Source organism: Dama dama, chromosome 19 (assembly GCF_033118175.1).
Source record: "Dama dama isolate Ldn47 chromosome 19, ASM3311817v1, whole genome shotgun sequence".
Taxonomy (NCBI): domain Eukaryota; kingdom Metazoa; phylum Chordata; class Mammalia; order Artiodactyla; family Cervidae; genus Dama; species Dama dama.
This window is the reverse complement of record NC_083699.1, coordinates 69,877,110-69,897,777: the sequence shown is the minus strand read 5'-3', so window position 1 is coordinate 69,897,777 and position 20,668 is coordinate 69,877,110. Positions and strand designations below refer to the sequence as shown.

Sequence of the window (20,668 nt, the reverse complement as noted above, 5' to 3'; positions counted from 1 at the left end):
TTCTGAACACTGAAATGTTTTACCTAGTTAAAATTCTGAAATTTTGACAATAGTTATAATTAGTTATAATTTTTTAAAGTGACTTCTAAAGCCATATTCTATCAATTTCATTATGTTCAATTAATACCTATAGAAATAAATATTTCTGCAAACTAAAAGTTCAATATAAAATACCATCAAAAATCAGACTTGCTAAATGTGAAGTTCAAAAGCCAATGAGATACTACAGAACAAATAAACCTTAAAACACAATGTGAAAGAAATCAGTAAGTCACAAAGAGCACATATCTTATCACTCCATCCATATGAAGTGTTCCATATAGGCATAACAACAAACAGAAATTAGATTTGTGGTTGCCTAGGACTGGGGGGAAAGGATGCAACTACTAACAGGTATGGGATATCTGCAGGGGGTGGGGGGTGGGGGGCAGGCAGGGTCATGAAACTGCTCTAAAACTGTGGTGATGGTTGCACAATTACGTGAACATATTAAAACCATTGAAATGTATGCTTTAAATGGGTGCATTATTCAGTATTATCTCATAATAAAGGGAAGGTTCAAAGAATAAGAGTTGCTAAATAGCAGGGGATAAATACATCTTTTGACAGCAGCACAAAGATTCTTCCCAAGGAATATAATGTCTCTGGAAACTGCTAAAAAAAAGTCTTCTCTTTGACAGACCACTGGTAACTGGGAGTACCCATCACCAGCTGAATGGAGAGGAGCAGAAAACAGTGAGAAAGCTGTAAAAGAACATTGGTGTGGCTACCAAGATGCTTTCAAGTCTGCTTTCAAAAGGGATACCTCAAGTTTACTCCACTATAGAAAGCCTCCTGTCATAATAAATTGAGTTGCAGTATTAAATGCTAGTCAAGAATCCACCTACAATGCAGGAGACACAAGAGACATGGGTTCAATCTCTGGGTCAGGAAGATCCCCTGGAGGAGGGCATGGCAGCCTACTTCAGTGTTCTTACCTGGAGAATCCCATGGACAGAGGAGCCTGGCTGGCTACAGTCCAAAATGTCTCAAAGAGTTGGACACAACTAGGCATCTCAGCATACATACATTAAATGCTGAGAGCAGGAACTCAATAAAGATTATCTACCATTTTTTTAAAAGCCAGGAAGGGAGGGAAGGGAAAGAAAGCTAACAATCCAATCAAGTTTCTTTAGAGACATTTAATAATACCAGATACAAAAAACATAATAGTTATCATATATAATTTCTATGATGATAGAAAACATGTAAGACCAAATTATAGAAAAAGAAAACCAAACGTTATATACGTAGGCAAGAATCCTTATTTGTGAATCAAAATCACAACTAGCTGTTGAACAACCAACAACAGGAGGACGCTAAAGTGAAGTGAAGTGAAATTCACTCAGTCGTGTGCGACTCTTTGCCACCCCATGGAATTCTCCAGGCCAGAATACTGGAGTGGGTAGCCTTTCCCTTCTCCAGGGGATCTTCCCAACCCAGGGATCAAACCCAGGTCTCCCGCATTGCAGGTGGATTCTTTTTTTTTTTTAAATACTATGTTGTATATTTGAAAGTTGATTAGAGAGATCTTAGACTTTCTTATAACAAAAGAAATGTAGCCATGTGGTGTTGGATGTTGACTAGATTTATTAAGGTTATCATTTCATAATATTTACATATAGAATCCTTATATTGTGCATCTGAAACTAATGTATTGTTATATGTCAATTATACCTCAATTTTCAAAAAATTGAAAGTGCCACTTAATTCTTTTGTCTTCCTAGAATTTCTCTGTTTCCTCATAATTTGTTCACAATATTAAGTCAGATTTAAATCACTTCTGTCAAGATGCACAGGTATAATGACACCTTTCCATCAGGCCTCCTTTCTTTATCTGCCTTCTGACCCACACCAGAGTACTCTGGTGATACAGAGCTAAAATATGCCCTCCTCTTAAAAGATTAAAGTTCTTAGTTGCTCAGTCATGTCTGACTCTTTGTGACCCTATGAACTGTAGCCCGCCAGGCTCCTCTGTCCATAGGGGTTCTCCAGGCAAAAATACTGGAGTGGGTTGCCATGTCTTTCTCCAGGGGATCTTCCTAACCCCAGGGATCAAGACCTGGTCTCCTGCATTGCAGGCAGATTCTTTACCTTCTGAGTCATCTTGTGATACAGACAAGTATGAAAAAAATAGAAATTTGCTCAGACTTCTGTTATAACCTTGACTGAAGGAATATTTTTTCCTCAATAGTTAGAAAGTGAAAGAAAGTGAAGTCTTTCAGTCGTGTTCCACTCTTTGCTACCCCATGGACTGTAGCCTGTCAGGCTCCTCCATCCATGGGATTTTCCGTGCAAGAATACTGGAGTGGGTTGCTATTTCTTTCTCCAGAGGATTTTCCCGACCCAGGGATCAAACCTGGGATCTCTCGCACTGCAGGCATACTCTTTAACGTCTGAGCCACCAGGGAAGCCTTTTCAGTTATTGACTGTAGAACAGCAATTACAGGAAAATAATATCTTTTAACATCCTGGCAATCTTTTATTTATTATTTTTTTGTGCAATATAGTTTTATTAAAGTATAAAGGAGATGGAGAAAGCTTCTGACATAGACGTCAGAAGGGGGCAGAAAGAGTACCCCGCAGGTGGATTCTTTACCAGCTGAGCCAGCAGGGAAGCCCAGGAGGATGCTGGAACCTACCAAAAAAAAGAAAAAGGGATGCCCCATATCCAAAGACAAAGAAGAAGCCGCAGCAAGATGGTAGGAGGGGAACAATTACAATAAAATCAAGTCCCATACCCACCAGGTAGGCAATCCACAAACTGAAGAACAATAATACCAAAGAGATTCTCCCACTGTTGTGAAGGTTCTGAACCCATATCAGGTTTCCCAACCTGGGGATCCGATAAAGGGACTGGGAATCCCCTGAGAATCTGGTCTTGAAGACCACAGGATTTGATTACAAGACTTTCACAGGACTGGGGGAAACAGAGATTCCAGTCTTGGAGGGCACAACAAAATATTGCCTGAACCAAGACTCAGAGGAAAAGAGCAGTGACCCCAGGGAGAGTGAACCAAAACTACCTGTGGAGTTTTGTCTCCTGTGGAGGCATGGTGCAGCAGGGGTTCACCACAGGGATGGGGGTACCAGTCTGGGATGGTCTCCTTTGGCATAAACTGTCTTGGCAGTCACCATTGATGATACAGCCTGTAAACCTAAGGTCTGGGTCACCTCAGGCCAAAAAAACTACCAGGAAGGGACCACAATCCCACCTCAGTTCAGTTGCTCAGTCGTGTCCGACTCTTTGTGACCCCATGGACTGCCGCAAGCCAGGCTTCCCTGTCCATCACCAAACTCGGAGCATGCTCAAACTCATATCCATTGAGTCGGTGATGCCATCCAGCCATTTCATCCTCTGTCATCCCCTTCTCCTCCTGCCTTCAATCTTTCCCAGCATCAGGGTCTTTCTCAGTGAGTCAGTTCTTCGCATGAGGTGGCCAAAGTATTGGAGCCTCAGCTTCAGTATCAGTCCTACCAATGAATATTCAAGACTGGTTTCCTTTAGGATGGACTGGTTGGATTTCCTTGCAGTCCAAGGGACTCTCAAGAGTCTTCTCCAACACCACAGTTCAAAAGCATCAATTCTTCGGTGCTCAGCCTTCTCTACAGTCCAACTCTCACATCCATACATGACTACTAGAAAAACCATAGCCTTGACTAGATGGACCTTTGTTGGCAAAGTAATGTCTCTGTTTTTTAATATGCTATCTAGGTTGCTCATCTTTTCTTCCAAGGAGCAAGTGTCCTTTAATTTCATGGCTGCAGTCACCATCTGCATTGATTTTGGAGCCCCAAAAAAATAGTCTCTCACTGTTTACATTGTTTGCCCATCTATTTGCCATGAAGTGATGGGACCCGATGCCATGATCTTTGTTTTCTGAATGTTGAGCTTTAAGCCAATTTTTTCCCTCTCCTCTTTCACTTTCAATAAGAGGCTCTTTAGTTCCTCTTTGCTTTTTGCAATATGGGTAGTGTCATCTGTGTATCTGAGATTATTGATTTCTCCCAGCACTCTTGATTCCAGCTTGTGCTTCAACCAGCCCAGCATTTCACTTGATGTACTCTGCATATAAGTTAAATAAGCAAGATGACAATATACAGCCTTGATGTACTCCTTTCCTCATTTGGAACCAGTCTGTTGTTCCATGTCTGGTTCTAACTGTTGCTTCTTGACCTGCATACAGATTTCTCAGGAGGCAGGTCAGGTGGTCTGGAATTCTCATCTCTTTAAGAATTTTCCACAGTTTGTTGTGATCCACACAAAGGCTTTGGCATAGTCAGTAAAGCAGAAGTAGATGTTTTTCTGGAATTCTCTTGCTTTTTTGATGATCCAGTGGATGTTGGCAATTTAATCTCTGGTTCCTCTGCCTTTTCTACGTCCACCTTGAACATCTGGAAGTTTATGACTCACATACTGTTGAAGCCTGGCTTGGAGAACTTTGAGCATTACTTTGCTAGCATGTGAGATGAGTGCAATTGTGTGGTAGTTCGAACATTCTTTGGCATTGCCTTTCTTTGGGACTGGAATGAAAACTGACTTCTTTCAGTCCTGTGTCCACTGCTGAGTTTTCCAAATTTGCTGACATATTGAGTGCAGTACTTTCACAGCATCATCTTTTATGATTTGAAATAGCTCAACTGAAATTCCATCACCTCCACTAACTTTGTTCATAGGGATGCTTCCTAAGGCCCACTTGACTTCACATTCCAAGATGTCTGGCTCTAGGTGAATGATCACACCACTGCAGCTACCTGCATCATAAAGATCTTTTTTGTTTAGTTCTTCTATGGATTCTTGCCACCACTTCTTAATATCTTCTGCTTCTGTTAGGTCCATACCATTTCTGTTCTTTATTGAGCCCATCTTTGCATGAAATGTTCCCTTAGTATCTCTAATTTTCTTGAAGAGATCTCTAGTCTTCCCCATTCTATTGTTTTCCTCTATTTGTTTGCACTGATCACTGAGGAAGGCTTTCTTATCTCTCCTTGCTATTCTTTGGAACTCTGCATTCAAATGGGAATATCTTTCCTTTTCTCCTTTGCCTTTCGATTCTCTTCTTTTCTCAGCTATTCTTCTCAGCTATTCGTAAGACCTCCTTAGACAACCATTTTGCATTTCTTTTTCTTGGGAATGGTTTTGATCACTGCCTCCTGTATAATGTCATGAATCTCCATCTATAGTTCTTCAGGTACTCTGTCTATCAGATCTAATCCCTTGAATCTATTTGTCACTTTCACTTTATCCTTGTTAAGGGATTTGATTTAGGTCATACTTGAATGGTCTTAGTGGTTTTCCCTACTTTCTTCAATTTAAGTCTTAATTTGGCAATAAGGAGTTCATGATCTGAGCCACAGTCAGTTCCCGGTCTTGTTTTTGCTGACTGTATAGAACTTCTCCATCTTTGGCTGCAAAGAATATAATCAATCTGATTTTGGTATTGACCATCTGGTGATGTCCATGTAGAGAGTCTTCTCTGTTGTTAGAAGAGGATGTTTGCTATGACCAGTGCATTCTCTTGGCAAAACTCTTTTAGCCTTTGACCTGCTTTGTTTTAAACTCCAAAGGCAAATTTGCCTGTTAATTCAGGTATCTCTTGACTTCCTACTTTTGCATTCCAGTCTCCTATAATGAAAAGGACATCTTTTTTGGGTGTTCCTATTACTATTTTCTTAATTGCTTTGGGTTTATTTTTGGTAAGTAGGTCTTATCCTTCTCTTGTTTCCTGGCTAGAGAAGTTCCTTTAGCATTTGTTGTAAAGCTGGTTTGGTGGTGCTGAATTCTCTTAACTTTTGCTTGTCTGGAAACTTTCGATTTCTCCATCAAATGTGAAGGAGAGTCTTGCTGAGTATTCTTGGTTGTAAGTTCTTCCCTTTCATCACTTTAAATGTATCATGCCATTCCCTTCTGGCTTGCAGAGCTTCTATTGAGAAATCAGCTGATAGCCTGATGGGAGTTCCCTTGTACATTATTTGTCATTTTTCTGTTGCTGCTTTTACTATTTTATCTCTGTCTTTCATTTTTGTCAGTTTGATCACTATGTGTCTCAGGGTGTTCCTCCTTCCGGGACACTGTGCTTCCTAGACTTGGTTGACTATTTGCTTTCTTGTGTCCAGGAAGTTTTCAGATATTAGCTCTTCAAATATTTTCTCAGGTCCTTTCTCTCTCTTTTCTCCTTCTGGGACCCCTATAATGTGAATGTTGATGTGTTTAATGTTGTTTCAGAGGTCTCTTAGGCTGTCTTCATTTCTTTTCATTCTTGCCTCTATCTTTTATTCCGAGGCAGTGGGATTTCCACCATTCCATCCTCTAGGTCATTTATCCATTCTTCTGCCTCTGTTATTCTGCTATTGATTCCTTCTAGTGTATTAGTTCATCTCTGTTTGTTCATTCTGTAGTTCTCCTAAGTCTTTAGTAACAATTCCTTGCATCTTCTCAATCTTTGCCTCCATTCTTGGCAGCTCAGCCAAGCTGTGCTTGGGAAAAGCTGAGTCATGATGAGATCGCAGCTCTGCATAAATCTGAAACTCACTAAGCAAACATACTTGGATTAAATGCACTGAAATTACACTAAAGAAGGTGGGTGGGAGAGCTCCGTTTGTCCACCCCATACACACTTTGGAGATTGATTCATCTTCAGTTGACCTTTGTGAGCACAGATTTCACTGAGAGCAAAGAAAACACATATGTATCCTCCTTGTGTTGCAGGAAGGGGGACCCCTTCCAGGGCCTGAAACTGGGCTCTTGTCTAACACTCGGAAATGAATTGTCCGAGACACATGTGCTGACAAAGCAAGAGATTTTATTGGGAAAGGGCCCCAGGAGGAGAGCAGGAGGGTCAGGGAGCCCAGGAGAACTGCTCTGCCATGTGGCCCACAGTCTAGGGTTTTATGGTGATGGGATTGGTTTCCGGGTGGTCTTTGGCCAATCATTCTAATTCACAGTCTCTCCTGGTGCGGCACTCATCACTCAATCAAGATGGATGCTAGCGGGAGGGATTCTGGGAAGTGGACGGACACACAGTGTCTTCTTTCGACCTTTCCCAAACTCTTCCAGTTGGTGGTGGCTTATTAGTTCCCTATTCCTTATCAGGATCTCCTGTCATAAAACAACTCATGCAAATGGTTACTATGGTGCCTGGCAAGGGTGAGCAGTTTTCATCAGCGTACTTCCCTTAACACTTGGACAAACCTAAAATTACCCACTTAGCACCCAAAGGAGTTATGCAAGATAAATTAAACACATTGAGGCAAGAGGCTTGGCACACAAGGAGAGTTTCATAAACACGTTCGCCCACGTGGGGGCGCACTGGGATCCCACAGAGCTGGGTACCCGGCCCACACTTGGACCTTCTGTCTCTCATTCCCTCTCTTGAGTTTCTCTGAAGCAAGGAAGTGAATCTAGGTCCTGAGAAGCAGGTACGAGGTCGAAATCATTTCACTGTATTCAAGAAAAAAGCAAGCATCCTCATTTTGCATTGGATGACCGGCGCCTGCCCAAGAAAATTGTCAGCACTTGTTTTTCTCTTTTTGGGTTTCTCCTACACTAGTTTCTTCATTCAAACTGCAGTAAATCTTCAGACCCTTTCGACTCACCACCGTCTGGTTTTGCTCTGGGGAAGCCCCTCTCCACCCCCGCAGACCACCGCTTGGCTCAGTTGTGGCTCAGAGGTGGGATCAACAGTGGGTGCAACGCGGGGAGGAGTACGCTCGCGATGCGGTGTTTGAAAACCTTCAGAAACAGACTGCCCCTCTAAAGAAGGGAAAACTGGGGACCGGAGCCTCTTTCTCTACAAGTCACAGCGCTGGAGCCTGGAACCCAGCTCTTGCTGGCTTCTCTGACTGTGGACCGGCCTCCGCAGGTCGCGGCGCCGGTGACTTTGGGACAGTTGCGCTATCCACTCAAGCACCTGGAGCGCCCCTGCCGTTGGCTATGTCATCCAACACCTGCATGACGCTGCGCTGTGCATAATGCTGGTCACGGGGGCCCAGAAGGGCATCGCCTTCAAAGCTTTAAGGATCTGAGAATATGCGCTCTAGCCAGAGGGAACTTCGTGTTTCTCTGGCTCAGAATCCTGAGCCCCTTTCCAGGTAGTCCCGCAGCCTCTTTCTGATTGAACTTTGCGCAGCCCGGTTATTTTGTAATACAATCTTACATAAACCACGAGATGGCAAAAGGATCCAGAGGTCCCAAATCTTCACCCTTGGTGCAGCCTCCCCCAGTGTTGCTATCTTACTACAAAACTATAAGGCATTATCAAACTGGGAAATTCACACTGGCAAAATACTACCAATTTTACTATTGTTTATATCTTCTCATGGAATACCACCACATGAGTACTGTTTATTCACACCACTTTCCTTTTCTCCTGAAAGCTGCTGATACCACACCATTTCATATTCAAGCAGAGGTGACTATGAAAACAAACTTCTTTGGCACCAGAAATGTGTGCCAAACAGAGCTCCTGCCTCTAATAAAGCCCCAAGGTGAGTCTGATTGGAGCCCAGACTGCAGTGCTTCTGGCAAGATCTGGTCTCCACCTGGCTCTGGTCTCATCTACAGACCCCCTACCACTCCTGCTCAGCTTCGCTGGCCTCCACCGTGTCCACCCAGCCGGGTGTCCTGCACCCTGAGGTTCCTCCACACACTGCCCAGGTCGTTGGTCCTGTCTGTCCACCTGCTTTTTGCACAACTGGCTCTTTCTTCTCTTTCCCCTCTTAGCTCAGAACTTTCCTCCTCCAAGGGGCCCTTGACTTGCTCTGTGCCCATCACAGGGGGAGTTCCCTCAGGAGTCCTTCCCTGACCTTCTCTCCCCTGTCCCCTTCTTACCCAGGCTAGTGGAGCCTGCACCACCACCAGTTCATTAGCACACCACCCCACCACCCCCTACCACAATCTGTCAACTGCCTAGAAAATTCCCAGAGTTCCAGGCACACATTCTGTCTTCTTACCTCTCCATCCTCTCCAGATCCCCCTTCCTCCCCTGAATCCCCTCATCTAAAACAAATATTTCCAAAGACTCACACTTTCCCGAGTCATCTTGGTCACTGATCCCCTCATCCACCCACCAGGCACCTGGAGGTCACCTTGCCTGCCCACATATTGTCATTTAGCAGGTCCTAAGAGTTGTCTGATTGAGTTTCTTCCCAACCTTCTCCCCTGTCCCAGCACTACAAACAGGCCTTCAGCTGTCATTTCTAGACAACTGTAAACCCTTCTAAGGGAACCCCTGCCCTTCCTGAGTCTCTTCTTTTCTGAGCAAGCTCACTGCCCCTCCCAAAAATCCTGAAGTGAAGTTCAAGCCCTTAGCATGGCTAGTAGAGATCTCTGTAATCCGATAACTGCCTTCCAGTGTGCTCAATGTTCTGGACAAAACAAACTCATATTCCTTTGGGTTAAACTACTGTAACGTTTACACTGAAGTAAGGGGCCACAACCATTAAACAGATCCTTTTAGAAAGATTAAGAGTGTGCCTAGAGATTAGTAGACATGTTTACAATTTACACCCTGCTTCTGCCCTGTTTCCCTGTCTGGTCCTCCTGGAAAGTTCTACCACTTCTAAGACTTGGCTCACTAGGAGTTCAGAAGTCCACTCCTTAGCGTGTCATGTGACTCTCCAGTCCTCCCAACACTTGAGGGCAGCTGTGGAGTTCCCAGTCAGCTGTACGTGGTCTCTGCCTGCCTCTTGGGCCTCGTGCTGATGACTTCTGCATGGCTACTCTTCTTATTAACTGGGCAGTTCCTTGCTGTGTTTGGGCTTTTTCCAGAAGGAGCAATGAATAATCTCTGGGTTTGCTAAGGCAGCCTCTGTTTAACACTTTATCTTGCCTCACAAAGCTTAGAGTACACGGAAATTTAAGTACAGTATATTATCAGATGAATGCAAGGTTTACATGCCTTTTGACATGGGAGAAGTCTTCCGTGTCAAGTTTTGTTGGGAAAAGCTATAGTGGATCATCTTAGCATGACTTAATCCAGGGTGTGATTCTGCTTGAAGGGTGTGGGGTCCAGGGAGAGGGCTCCAGGTGACTGGCTCCAACCCCTGGGGACTGGGTCAGTGGGCGGGGCTGGCACGGAACACATTGGGAAGAGCAAGCAGGCACTTTCAGGAATTTATTACCTGGAGAGAACTTTGGATCTCCTGGTCAAGCTTCCTAGGTTGGTATTGTCACCATTGAGGTAGACTAGCTAATACCGAATAAAAAAGAGGCTGTCATCTGATTATCGATTATAACCAACCTAGAAGTTAATAGCTTTTCTTGCTACTGTGCAGATGGAAGACATGTGAAAAAGTAAGAAGGCACAGCATAAATTGGGCTTCCCAGGTGGCACTTGTGTTAAAGAACCAGCAGGACACATAAAAGACATGGATTTGATCCCTGGGACAGGAAGAGCCCCTGGAGAAGGGCATGGCAACTCACTCCAGTATCTTTGCCTGGAGAATCCCATGGACAACAGAGCCTGGCAGGCTACAGTCCATAGGGTCACACAGAGTTGGACATTACTGAAGCAACGTTAACACACACACGCACAGCATAAATTGCTCCACAGATTGATCTCGATTCAAGTTAATTCAGACTCTTTTGAAGGGTACTTTTTGTGGTCTGTTCTGAACCAAAAAGGGCTCTTATCCTTAACCTTCTCCAGCAAACTTGCTGATGCAAATGATTTAGTCAAAGCTACCAGTCTCTTCCTAATTGCTTTTTAGCACAGCTTTCACTTTTTTTGTTTTTTTACTCAAAGAAGGAAGAAAATGAGCATTGGACAAAAAGTACAATAGTACAGTATAAGAGTATGAAGCCATTTATGTACATTTTAAGGGAATATAAAAATAATACCATTAAGTGTTCAGAAATAAAAGTAATGGTTTAGGTTTCATCACCCTCCCACCCCTCTTCCTAATCTTCTCCCTTTCCTCATGAATAGACCCAGTATTTGATATCATATTTGTTGTTCAGTCACTCAGTCCTGTCCGACTCTTTGTGACTCCAAGAACTGCAGCACGTCAGGCTTCTCTATCCTTCACCATCTCCCAGAGTTTGCTCAAACTCATGTCCATTGAGTCCGTGATGCCATCCAGCCATCTCATCCTCTGTCATACCCTTCTGATATCATAGTGGTCCCTGCTTTTTTTTCATTCTGAGCTCTCAGCCATTAGCCAGGCTGTAATAGGACTATGTTCAACATCTGAGTTATTTCTAGTTTTTGGAAATTATTAACAGAGCTGCAATAAACATCTGTGCATGGGTTCTCATGTAATAATAAAATATCATTCACCTAAGGTAGATATCCTAAACGTCCATTTTTTTCAACTCCATTTGTTAAAAAGACTTTTTAAAATAGAATTGGCCACAAAATTATGGGCAATTGATATTTTACAGAGGTTTGCCTCTCTCTTGATTGTGTACCACGTCAAGATTATTCTAGCATCATAATAATTCTTGAATGTTTCTCTTTTCCAAAAATATTTTGGCTATTCTAGTTCTTTTGCAATTGCACATAAATTTTAGAATGTTCGTCTGTGTGTACAAAAAAAACTTACTGAGATTTTGATTTAAATTGCATTAAATCATACAGCAATATGAGACCAATTGACATTTTACCTGAGTCTATTACCTCATGAATGCAATGTGTCCCTCCGTTTAGGTCTTTTTTTTACCACCATCCACGGGATGCTCCAGGCGAGAATATTGAAGTGGGTTGCCATGCCCTCCTCCAAGGGATCTTCCCCACTCATGGATCGAACCCGAGACTCTAATGTCTCCTGCTTTGGCAGGCAGGTTTTTTACCATTAGGGCTACCTGGGAAGCCCCCACACTCTGATTCAAATGAAATCACATCCTTTTGGAGGAACTTCAGACCTCTTGGTTTTTATGTCCTATCTTTTCCCCTTTCTTGTGCTAAATACCTAAACCACAGGTCTGAAGGTGGGGGCAGGGATGGTGACACTTCTGAAAGGTTGCTGCTGCGAGCCATGTGTTATGCCTGGATTCGTGATCTTCCCAGGAATGGGTTTCAATTCAGGGTCAGAGACGAGGCTTGACACCAGGAGCTTCTTAGGTAGCAAAGTCTTATTAAAGTATAATAGAGATAGTGAAAGCTTCTGGCATAGACTCAGAAGGGGAAGGAAAGTGTGCTCTCTTGCTAGTTTTTCGCAAGTTGTTTTGTCTCTTAGCAAGCTATTAATCAGATAAGAGAGACGCCTCAAGGCTGTGGGAGTTTCACCAGGCCCCCAACCCACAGTATGCAGTTTAGAGATAGGATGGCACGAGGTGTGTCATCCCCACCCACATAGGCGGCACCATTTGAAGAAAGGCAAATTCCAAAGCAAATACATAGTTTGATTAACACAGCTTAAGAAACATATCCATAAGAAAAACACATTGTTTACCTCAAGGCAGAACCAGGTGTCCTCAACACAGAATTAAAAGATGCCTCTTTTAATTCTGTGTAGAGAAGGAAAAAAAACATCTGTCATTTGCAGTTTGTTTCCTCTTGCCACTTGGGGACTTCTGGCATTTCTACCTGCTCAGTTCAGTTCAGTCGCTCAATCCTGTCCCACTCTCTGCTACCCCATGGATTGCAGCACGCCAGGCCTCCCTGTCCATCACCAACTCCCAGAGTTTACTCAAACTCACATTCATTGAGTCGGTGATGCCATCCAACCATCTCATCGTCTGTTGTCCCCTTCTCCTCCTGCCTTCAATCTTTTCCAGCATCAGGGTCTTTTCCAATGAGTCAGTTCGTCACATCAGGTGGCCCAAGTATTGGAGTTTCAGTTTCAACATCAGTCCTTCCAATGAATACTCAGGACTGATTTCTTTTGGATGGACTGGTTGGATCTCCTTGCAGTCCAAGGGACTCTCAAGAATCTTCTCCAACACCACAGTTCAAAAGCATCAATTCTTCTGAGCTCAGCTTTCTTTATAGTCCAACTCTCACATCCATACATGACTACTGGAAACACCATAGCCTTGACTAGACAGACTTTTGTTGGCAAAATAATGTCTCTGCTTTTTAATATTCTGTCTAGGTTGCTCATTACTTTTCTTCCAAGGAGTAACCATCTTTTAATTTCATGGCTGCAGTCACCATCTGCAGTGATTTTGGAGCCCAAGAAAATAAAGTCTGACACTGTTTCCTCAGTGGGGCTTCCCTCATAGCTCAGTTGGTAAATCATCTGCCTGCAATGCAGGAGACCTGGGTTTGATTCCTGGGTCAGGAAAATCCCCTGGAGAAGGAAATGGCAACCCACTCCAGTATTCTTGCCTGGAGAATCCCATGGACAGAGGAGCCTGACAGGCTACAGTCCATGGGATCGAAAGAGTCGGACACGACTTAGCAACTAAACCACCACTGTTTCCCTGTCTATTTGCCATGAAGTGATGGGACTGGATGCCATGATCTTAGTTTTCTGAATGTTGAGCTTTAAGCCAACTTTTTCACTCTCCTCTTTCACTTTCATCAAGAGGCTCTTTAGTTCTTCTTCACTTTCTGCCATAAGGGTGGTGTCATCTGCATATTTGAGGTTATTGATACTTCTCCCAGCAATCCTGATTCCAGCTTGTGCTTCATCCAGCCCAGCGTTTCTCATGATGTACTCTGCATAGAAATTAAATACAAAGGGTGACAATATACAGCCTTGATGTACTCCTTTCCCAATTGGAACCAGTCTGATGTTCCATGTCCAGGTCTAACTGTTGCTTCCTGACCTGCATACAGATTTCTCAAGAGGCAGGTCAGGTAGTCTGGTATTCCCATCTCTTTCAGAATTTCCCAAAGCTTGTTGTGATCCACACAGTCAAAGGCTTTGGCATAGTCAATAAAGCAGAAATAGATGCTTTTCTGGAACTCTCTTGCTTTTTTGATGATCCAGCAGATGTTGGCAATTTGATCTCTAGTTCCTCTCCCTTTACTAAATCCACCTTGAACATCTGGAAGTTCACTGGTCATGTATTGCTAAAGCCTGGCTTGGAGAATTTTGAGCATTACTTTACTAGCATGTGAGATGAGTACAATTGTGTGTTAGTTTGAACATTCTTTGGCATTGCCTTTCTTTGGAATTGGAATGAAAACTGACCTTTTCCAGTCCTGTGGCCACTGCTGAGTTTTCCAAATTTGCTGGCATATTGAGTGCAGCACTTTCACAGCATCATCTTTCAGGATTTGAAAGAGCTCAACTGGAATTCCATCACCTCCACTAGCTTTGTTTGTAGTGATTCTTCCTAAGGTCCACTTGACTTCACATTCCAGAATGTCTGGCTCTAGGTGAGTGATCATACCATCATGATTATCTGGATTGTGAAGATCTTTTTTGTACAGTTCTTCTGTGTATTCTTGCCACCTCTTCTTAACGTCTTCTGCTTCTTTTAGGTCCATACTGTTTCTTTCCTTTACCATTACCCTCCTACCTGTTACCCTCTCACTTCTCTTTCAATGACATTCCTGTGTTAGGAGCTGGGAGGGGGGGCTCTGTAGCCCCTGGTCTTCCCAGCATGTTACTTCCCTTTGCATGCTACTTCTGCCTCACAAACAAGAGCAGTCTAGGTTCCAGCATCCTCAGGATGCGCAGCCCAAGGTAAAGCCTTGGTCCCACAAGTGAGGGCTGGGTTGGAGAAGGAAGTCCTAACCTCCTAGGTACACTTGCCAGGAACTGAACCTCTGCAACAGGTAGCTGAGGAGCAAGATGAGAAATGCTGATGTCATCCCCATCTTGGGAAGATACCACAGCCCCTTGGCTGGGAGGGAGCCCTGTGTCTCAGATGCACCATCGCAGAGTGAAGTTTCCATTGTTATGGTCAGAAAGGAGGAAAGGAAGGAGCAGTCATGGTTGAAATAGATTCTCTCTGTTCTCACCTGAGTAACGAGATAGTCTGGAAAAAAAAATGTTTCTTCATTTGCTATACACCCTCAGCACCATTTCCAGAGACTTTAACTAGTTCAGTTTTGAAAATAATTTTCACAAGTCATGCTGGGTAATAGGTTCACAGACTTCTTCCTCTGGTCATTACTTATTTATTGACTTTGAGTGAAATAGTTCATTCCTGTAAATTCTAAAATAATTAATTTTAGATAGCTTAATAGCTTAATTTTTAAAAACATTAGAAATAACATGTTGTTACTTATAATAATAAAACAGATAAAACTCACTGAGGAACCCCTTCCCAAAATACATTCTCTTCCTTCCCTAATGTCCTCTTTCAAGAGGTCAGTCCTGTCCCCAATTAGGTATTCATCCTTCTCGTGCTCGCCTTTCTATGTACTGATTTGTGTTGTATTTTAGACAGAGTGGTGAATGTATCCAGCTTTGTCAGTGTCAACTCTCTAAAGAAATGCAGCCTTGAACTGCAGCAGAAGTTTCAAAGTGAGACCATCACGGAGGAGGAGTTGGTGGGGCTCATGAACAAGTGTGTGGAAGACACAAAGAGCGGGGTGCACAGGAAGAAGGGCGGGCCGGATAATATAAATGAAGTGACAAATCAGCGTCACGGTCCTGTCTGGAATTCAAGCCAGGAAACTGATTAGGCAGAAAGGAGGAGATAAGATCCTCCTGAATGCCTGCTGCCCAGGGTGGGTGAGAACTGACAAGGGTGGGGGCAAACACAAAGCCTTAAGAACCCCAAAAGAAGGAGCAGAGACCCCTTGACTCTTTTGCTCTCAGATGCCAAGGGGCTCCACAGTCAGTTTGTTTTCGAGAGAAAAGTTGTGTGTTAGCTCAATCACAGCTGTACCCATAGGTCTGATTATGTTCCTATCCCAGGTTCACCAAACAGACACTTACACTGTCACAAATTTCCCTACACAGACAAAAGAAAGAAAAAAGAATCAAAGTATCCCTATCAAAGTATTGGGAGGTGGCTGCTAATTTTGTAAAGAGTTTTTGCCACCTTGTGGAAGGTAGCACAGGAGGCTTCTCTGTCCACAGGATTCCCCAGGCAAGAACACTGGATGGGTAGCCACTTCCCTCTCCAGGGGATCTTCCGAAGCCCGGGATCAACCCGGGTCTCCAGCGCTGCAGGCAGATTCTTTACCATTTGAGCCAGCAGGGAAGCCCTATGCTCCAACATAAAATAAAAAGTTTAAAGAAAAAAACTGGGTTGTGCTCTGACGTGACTGAGAAGACAGTACGAGGAAAGAGGTGGAGCCAGGGGTGGTATTTATTCCTTATGGAACGTCTGATCCCTCCTAAAGCGGGGAGAAAGCGGCAGAGCCTCCTCCTTCTCAACTAGTCACTGCACTGGAGCCTAGGACACAGTTCTTTGCCTTCCGGGACTGTGACGGGTCTCCACGTCCCACGCCGCGCCACCCCGTCGGTCTCCAGCCTTGTCAGCTCTACTCCAAGGGACCCTGCACACCGGCCATGTCCTCCACCCGCGTGGCACTGGTCACCGGGGCCAACAAGGGCCTCGGTTTTGCCATCACGCGTGACCTGTGTCGGCGGTTCCCGGGGGACGTGGTGCTCACGGCGCGGGACGAGGCGCGGGGTCTGGCGGCCGTGCAGCAGCTGCAGGCGGAGGGCCTGAGCCCCCGTTTCCACCAGCTGGACGTCACTGACCTGCAGAGCATCCGCGCCGTGCGCGACTTCCTGAGCAAAGAGTACGGGGGGCTCGATGTGCTGGTCAACAACGCGGGCGTCGCCTTCCAGTGTAAGTGGGTGGGAGCTGGGGCCTTATAGCCACTGTGAGGGGAGCCAGACGGGGCGGGGCGGGGCTCCTGCCTGAACCTCCGCTGTGGGATCTAGAACCCCCTCCCTAGGGATGGAGCACAGGCCAGAGGTCACAGGGAGAGCAGGTCCTCCGAGATTACAAGCTTTTCCATCAAGAAGGCCTTGCAATAGCTTTGATATCAGTGTTAAGGACAACGCCCAGGATTTTTTCAGTATTGATTTCATTGAACTTAGGATCAGTTGGGTATATCTTGCTTTGAAACCAATAAAAAATTGTAGAGAGTGGTACAGTGAGAGATTGCCTGAGCTGTCTTCGTTCAGCCTCCCCTGATGATGCCATCTTACATAAATACACGGCTTTATCAAACTGTAACCAACTTCCTCCCTGGAAGGAAACAGCAATCCACTCCAGTATTCTTGCCTGGAAAATCTCATGGGCAGAGGAGCCTGGAGGGCTGCAGTTCATGGGGTCGCAAAGAGTCAGACAGGACTAAGTGACTGAGCATACATCAAACTGCAAAATTCCCACTGTTACAATACTGTTCACTAATTCCACCCACCTCTTAGACTAAAACAGATTTCACAGGAAAAAATACTGTATCAAGTAAGCATTTTTACCATATGGCTTATATTTATTAATCCTGGTTTGTTTGTTTGTTTTTCTGCCCTAAAAGTTTGTGACTCCATGCCAGTTCTAATTAAGGCAGAAATGACCATGAAAACAAATTTTTTTGGGACCCGTGATATATGCACAGAACTCCTGCCTCTAATGAAACCCCAAGGTGAGTCTGCCTGAGCCCAAACTGCAGTGTTTCTGACAAGATCTAGGCCCACCTGCCTCTGATCCCCAGACCCCCTACGTCTCATTGGAAACTGGTAACTGGCTCTCCAGTGGGAATCGAGACCAACATCTCAGCGAATTGGGTATTCATTATTATCATATATACCTTCCCAGATAATGGTTTGTGTTGCATTTTAGGTAGAGTGGTGAATGTGTCTAGCGGATGGGGCTTCAAAGCTCTTGAAAGCTGCAGCCCTGAACTGCAGCAGAAATTGAGAAGTGAGACCATCACGGAGGAGGAGCTGGTGGGGCTCATGAACAAGTTTGTGGAAGACACAAAGAACGGGGTGCAGAGGAAGGAGGGCTGGCCGGATGATAATATATATGGAGTGACGAAAATCGGCATCACGGCCCTGTCCAGAATCCAAGCCAGGAAGCTGAGTGAGCAGAGAGGAGGAGACAAGATCCTCCTGAATGCCTGCTGCCCAGGGTGGGTGAGAACCGACATGGGGGGACCCAAAGCCTACAAAAGCCTAGAAGAAGGAATAGAGACCCCTGTGTACTTGGCCCTTCTGCCCTCGGATGCCGAGGGGCCTCATGGACAGTTTGTCCATGAGAAAAAAGTTGCAAAATGGCAATTCATGCCGCAGTTCTACCCAAAGCTCTAAGCCCCACTTTGTTACCTGTCCTGATTAGACTAAGAAAACACAGTGTTCGAAATATCTCCCCATGAAAAAAATCAAAACATGCCTACTTCTATGTAAATTTCAAAGCCACTTTGAAATGGCTACTATTCTGTGAGATCTTTTGTGATTTCTTATGTGATCCCAGGGAATAAAAGAAGAATGGATGACAAATAATGAATAAATATCAGTAGATAAATACATGGTTCTTTATAAATGTCTGTTTGTTCCAACTGATTATATGCCGAACCAGCTCAGAAGTCTAATAGACCAAAATGTAGGTCAAGGAAAGTGAGAGTATGACTTGGGGAACGAACTATCATCAATAGGGCCAGATGGGAAATACTTTTAGTTTTCAGGTTCAAGTGGTCTCTGTGAGAACTGTTCACCTCCTCTCTTTTACCATGAAAATAGCCAGAGACAATATAGAAGCTGACAAGCATAGCCATATTGGGTCTGCCAGCTTTAGCTGACCAGCCTCTGGTATAACATGGACCACATCATGAGGGGAAAACATCTGCTCTGGTGCCTGTAAATGCCAAACTCATTGGAAAAAAAAAAAACAATTGTAAATGTGAGGGGGCGCTGGTATTAAAGATAACATCCTACAAGAATCTGAGACGATGGGGAAAATTGACAATGGATGGTATGATGGGTATGAGAGATCACTGTGAAATCTCTTCAGGGTGAATGTGTCATTTTTGTGGGATGAGGTGTCAGGAGGTCTGCAACATTAGCATGCTTCTGCAAACTATACACAGAAGTGGAACACATAACTAGAGTAACATATTCATCACAGTTGAACCTAGTTGGGAGGACACCTGGGTATCCACTTTATTATGCTTTCAATTTTCTACTTAAAATGTTTCAAGATAAACATCTTGAACCAAAAAAAGCCTGGCTCTGCACCTTTCCTGTGTGATCTTGAGCAAAATCCCGCATGAGCTGTATCCCCTCAAATTGTAAAATGAGGAGAACTGTCATAGGATTGCGGTACTGTAAAGATTAATTGCCTGGATATAGGTGACAGTGCTGAAAATACATTGGAAGTGCCAAGTATCGTATATCATGAGTCCCTGAAAGAGGGGCCCAGCTGCACCCAGGGCAACTTCCTGTTTGCCAGCACCATATCTGGCTCCCCAAGGCCCCAAGAGCTGTCCACCACATCCCCAATGCACAGAAGCTCCATGTTGTACAGACGCCCCTACTGTCATGGTTACCTGTCACTTTCCACCTCTGATTGTCAGCCCTGGGGAAGCAACAGCCCCTGAAGGCAAAGGCAGGGCCCTTCCTGAAGAGTCAGGTTGACTTCACAACTGTAGGCCTTCAGCTAGTCTGTTATTTTCCTCCTCCCCCTGCACCCCACACCATATGACAGCAGAGGATTATCAATGTCTAGATCAACAGTCAGCATCACATCTGCTAGTTTGGAAATGGACAGGGGAATCACAATGATCATGCATCCTTAGTTCCAGAAAAATAAAGCCCATGTGATTAACCAGTTGTTAACTGTGACCTAAGACAAATCAAAATGTACACATTTCCAACAAACCCAAGGATGTGTAACTTTTAAATACAACATTCCTGTCAATGGCCCTGAACACAGTAAAAGTTTCATAAACAACCCTTCCATATGGGACACATTGAATTCCACAGTCAGGTAGCCTGCCCACACAGAAAGTCTAATCACAGGACCAAAGTCTTTAACAAGCTGAGTTTCTATCAAGAGAGCAGGCAGAGCTATGTCCTCAGAAGTAGTTGTTGTTGTTTTTCAGTTGCTCAGTTGTGTCCGACTCTTTGCGACCCCATGGACTGCAGCACGCCAGGCTTCCCTGTCCTTCACCATCTCCTGGAGCTTGCTCAGACTCATGTCCATTGAGTCAGTGATGCCATCCAACCACCTCATCCTCTGTTGCCCACTTCTCCTCTTGCCTTCAGTCTTTCCCAGCATCAGGGTCTTTTCCAATAAGTCAGTTCTTCACCTCAGGTGGCCAAAGTATTGGAGCTACAGCTTCAGCATCAGTCCTTCCAAAGAATATTCAGGGTTGATTTCCTTAAGATGGACTGGTTGGATCTCCTTTTTGTGCAAAGGACTCTCAACAGTCTTCTCCAACACCACAGTTCAAAGCAGTTACCCTAAGTAATTTCACTGCATCTTAGGCAGAAGCAACCATTTCGATTCTGCGGGTTTGATGGACCCAGCACAAGACAATAACTGCACTCCTCCCTCTTTTTGGAGACCTACACATGCACGCATGAAGCACCTCTAATGATTTTTATTCCTCTGCCAGGAATCCCTAGTCCCCTAATGTCCCTTCACTAAGCAGTTTTGTTTGGAGGAATCTCACCACTCCACCCTGCAAACCACAGTGTATCTCAGAGGTGGGATCAAGAGAGGGCTGTGTCCTAGTTTGGCTCAGGATGCTGCAGCAGGGAGGGGTGCCATCAGGAGTGGTCATTAGGAACCTTCTGGAACATCTGGCCCCTCCTAGGAGGG

At 44.4% G+C, this 20,668-nt stretch overlaps 1 protein-coding gene and 1 pseudogene across 1 annotated transcript; both read left to right on the top strand.

Moving 5' to 3' along the window:
- Positions 1–4,150: 4,150 nt before the first annotated feature.
- LOC133074098 (carbonyl reductase [NADPH] 1-like) lies at positions 4,151–15,755 on the top strand (annotated as a pseudogene).
- Positions 15,756–16,401: 646 nt separating this feature from the next.
- On the top strand, positions 16,402–18,156 carry LOC133074097 (carbonyl reductase [NADPH] 1-like). The gene is made up of 3 exons (XM_061168041.1): positions 16,402–16,687; positions 17,382–17,489; positions 17,687–18,156. The coding sequence occupies exons 1-3, from the start codon at positions 16,402–16,404 to the stop codon at positions 18,154–18,156; spliced, it is 864 nt and encodes a 287-aa protein (XP_061024024.1).
- The last annotated feature ends 2,512 nt before the right edge of the window (positions 18,157–20,668 follow it).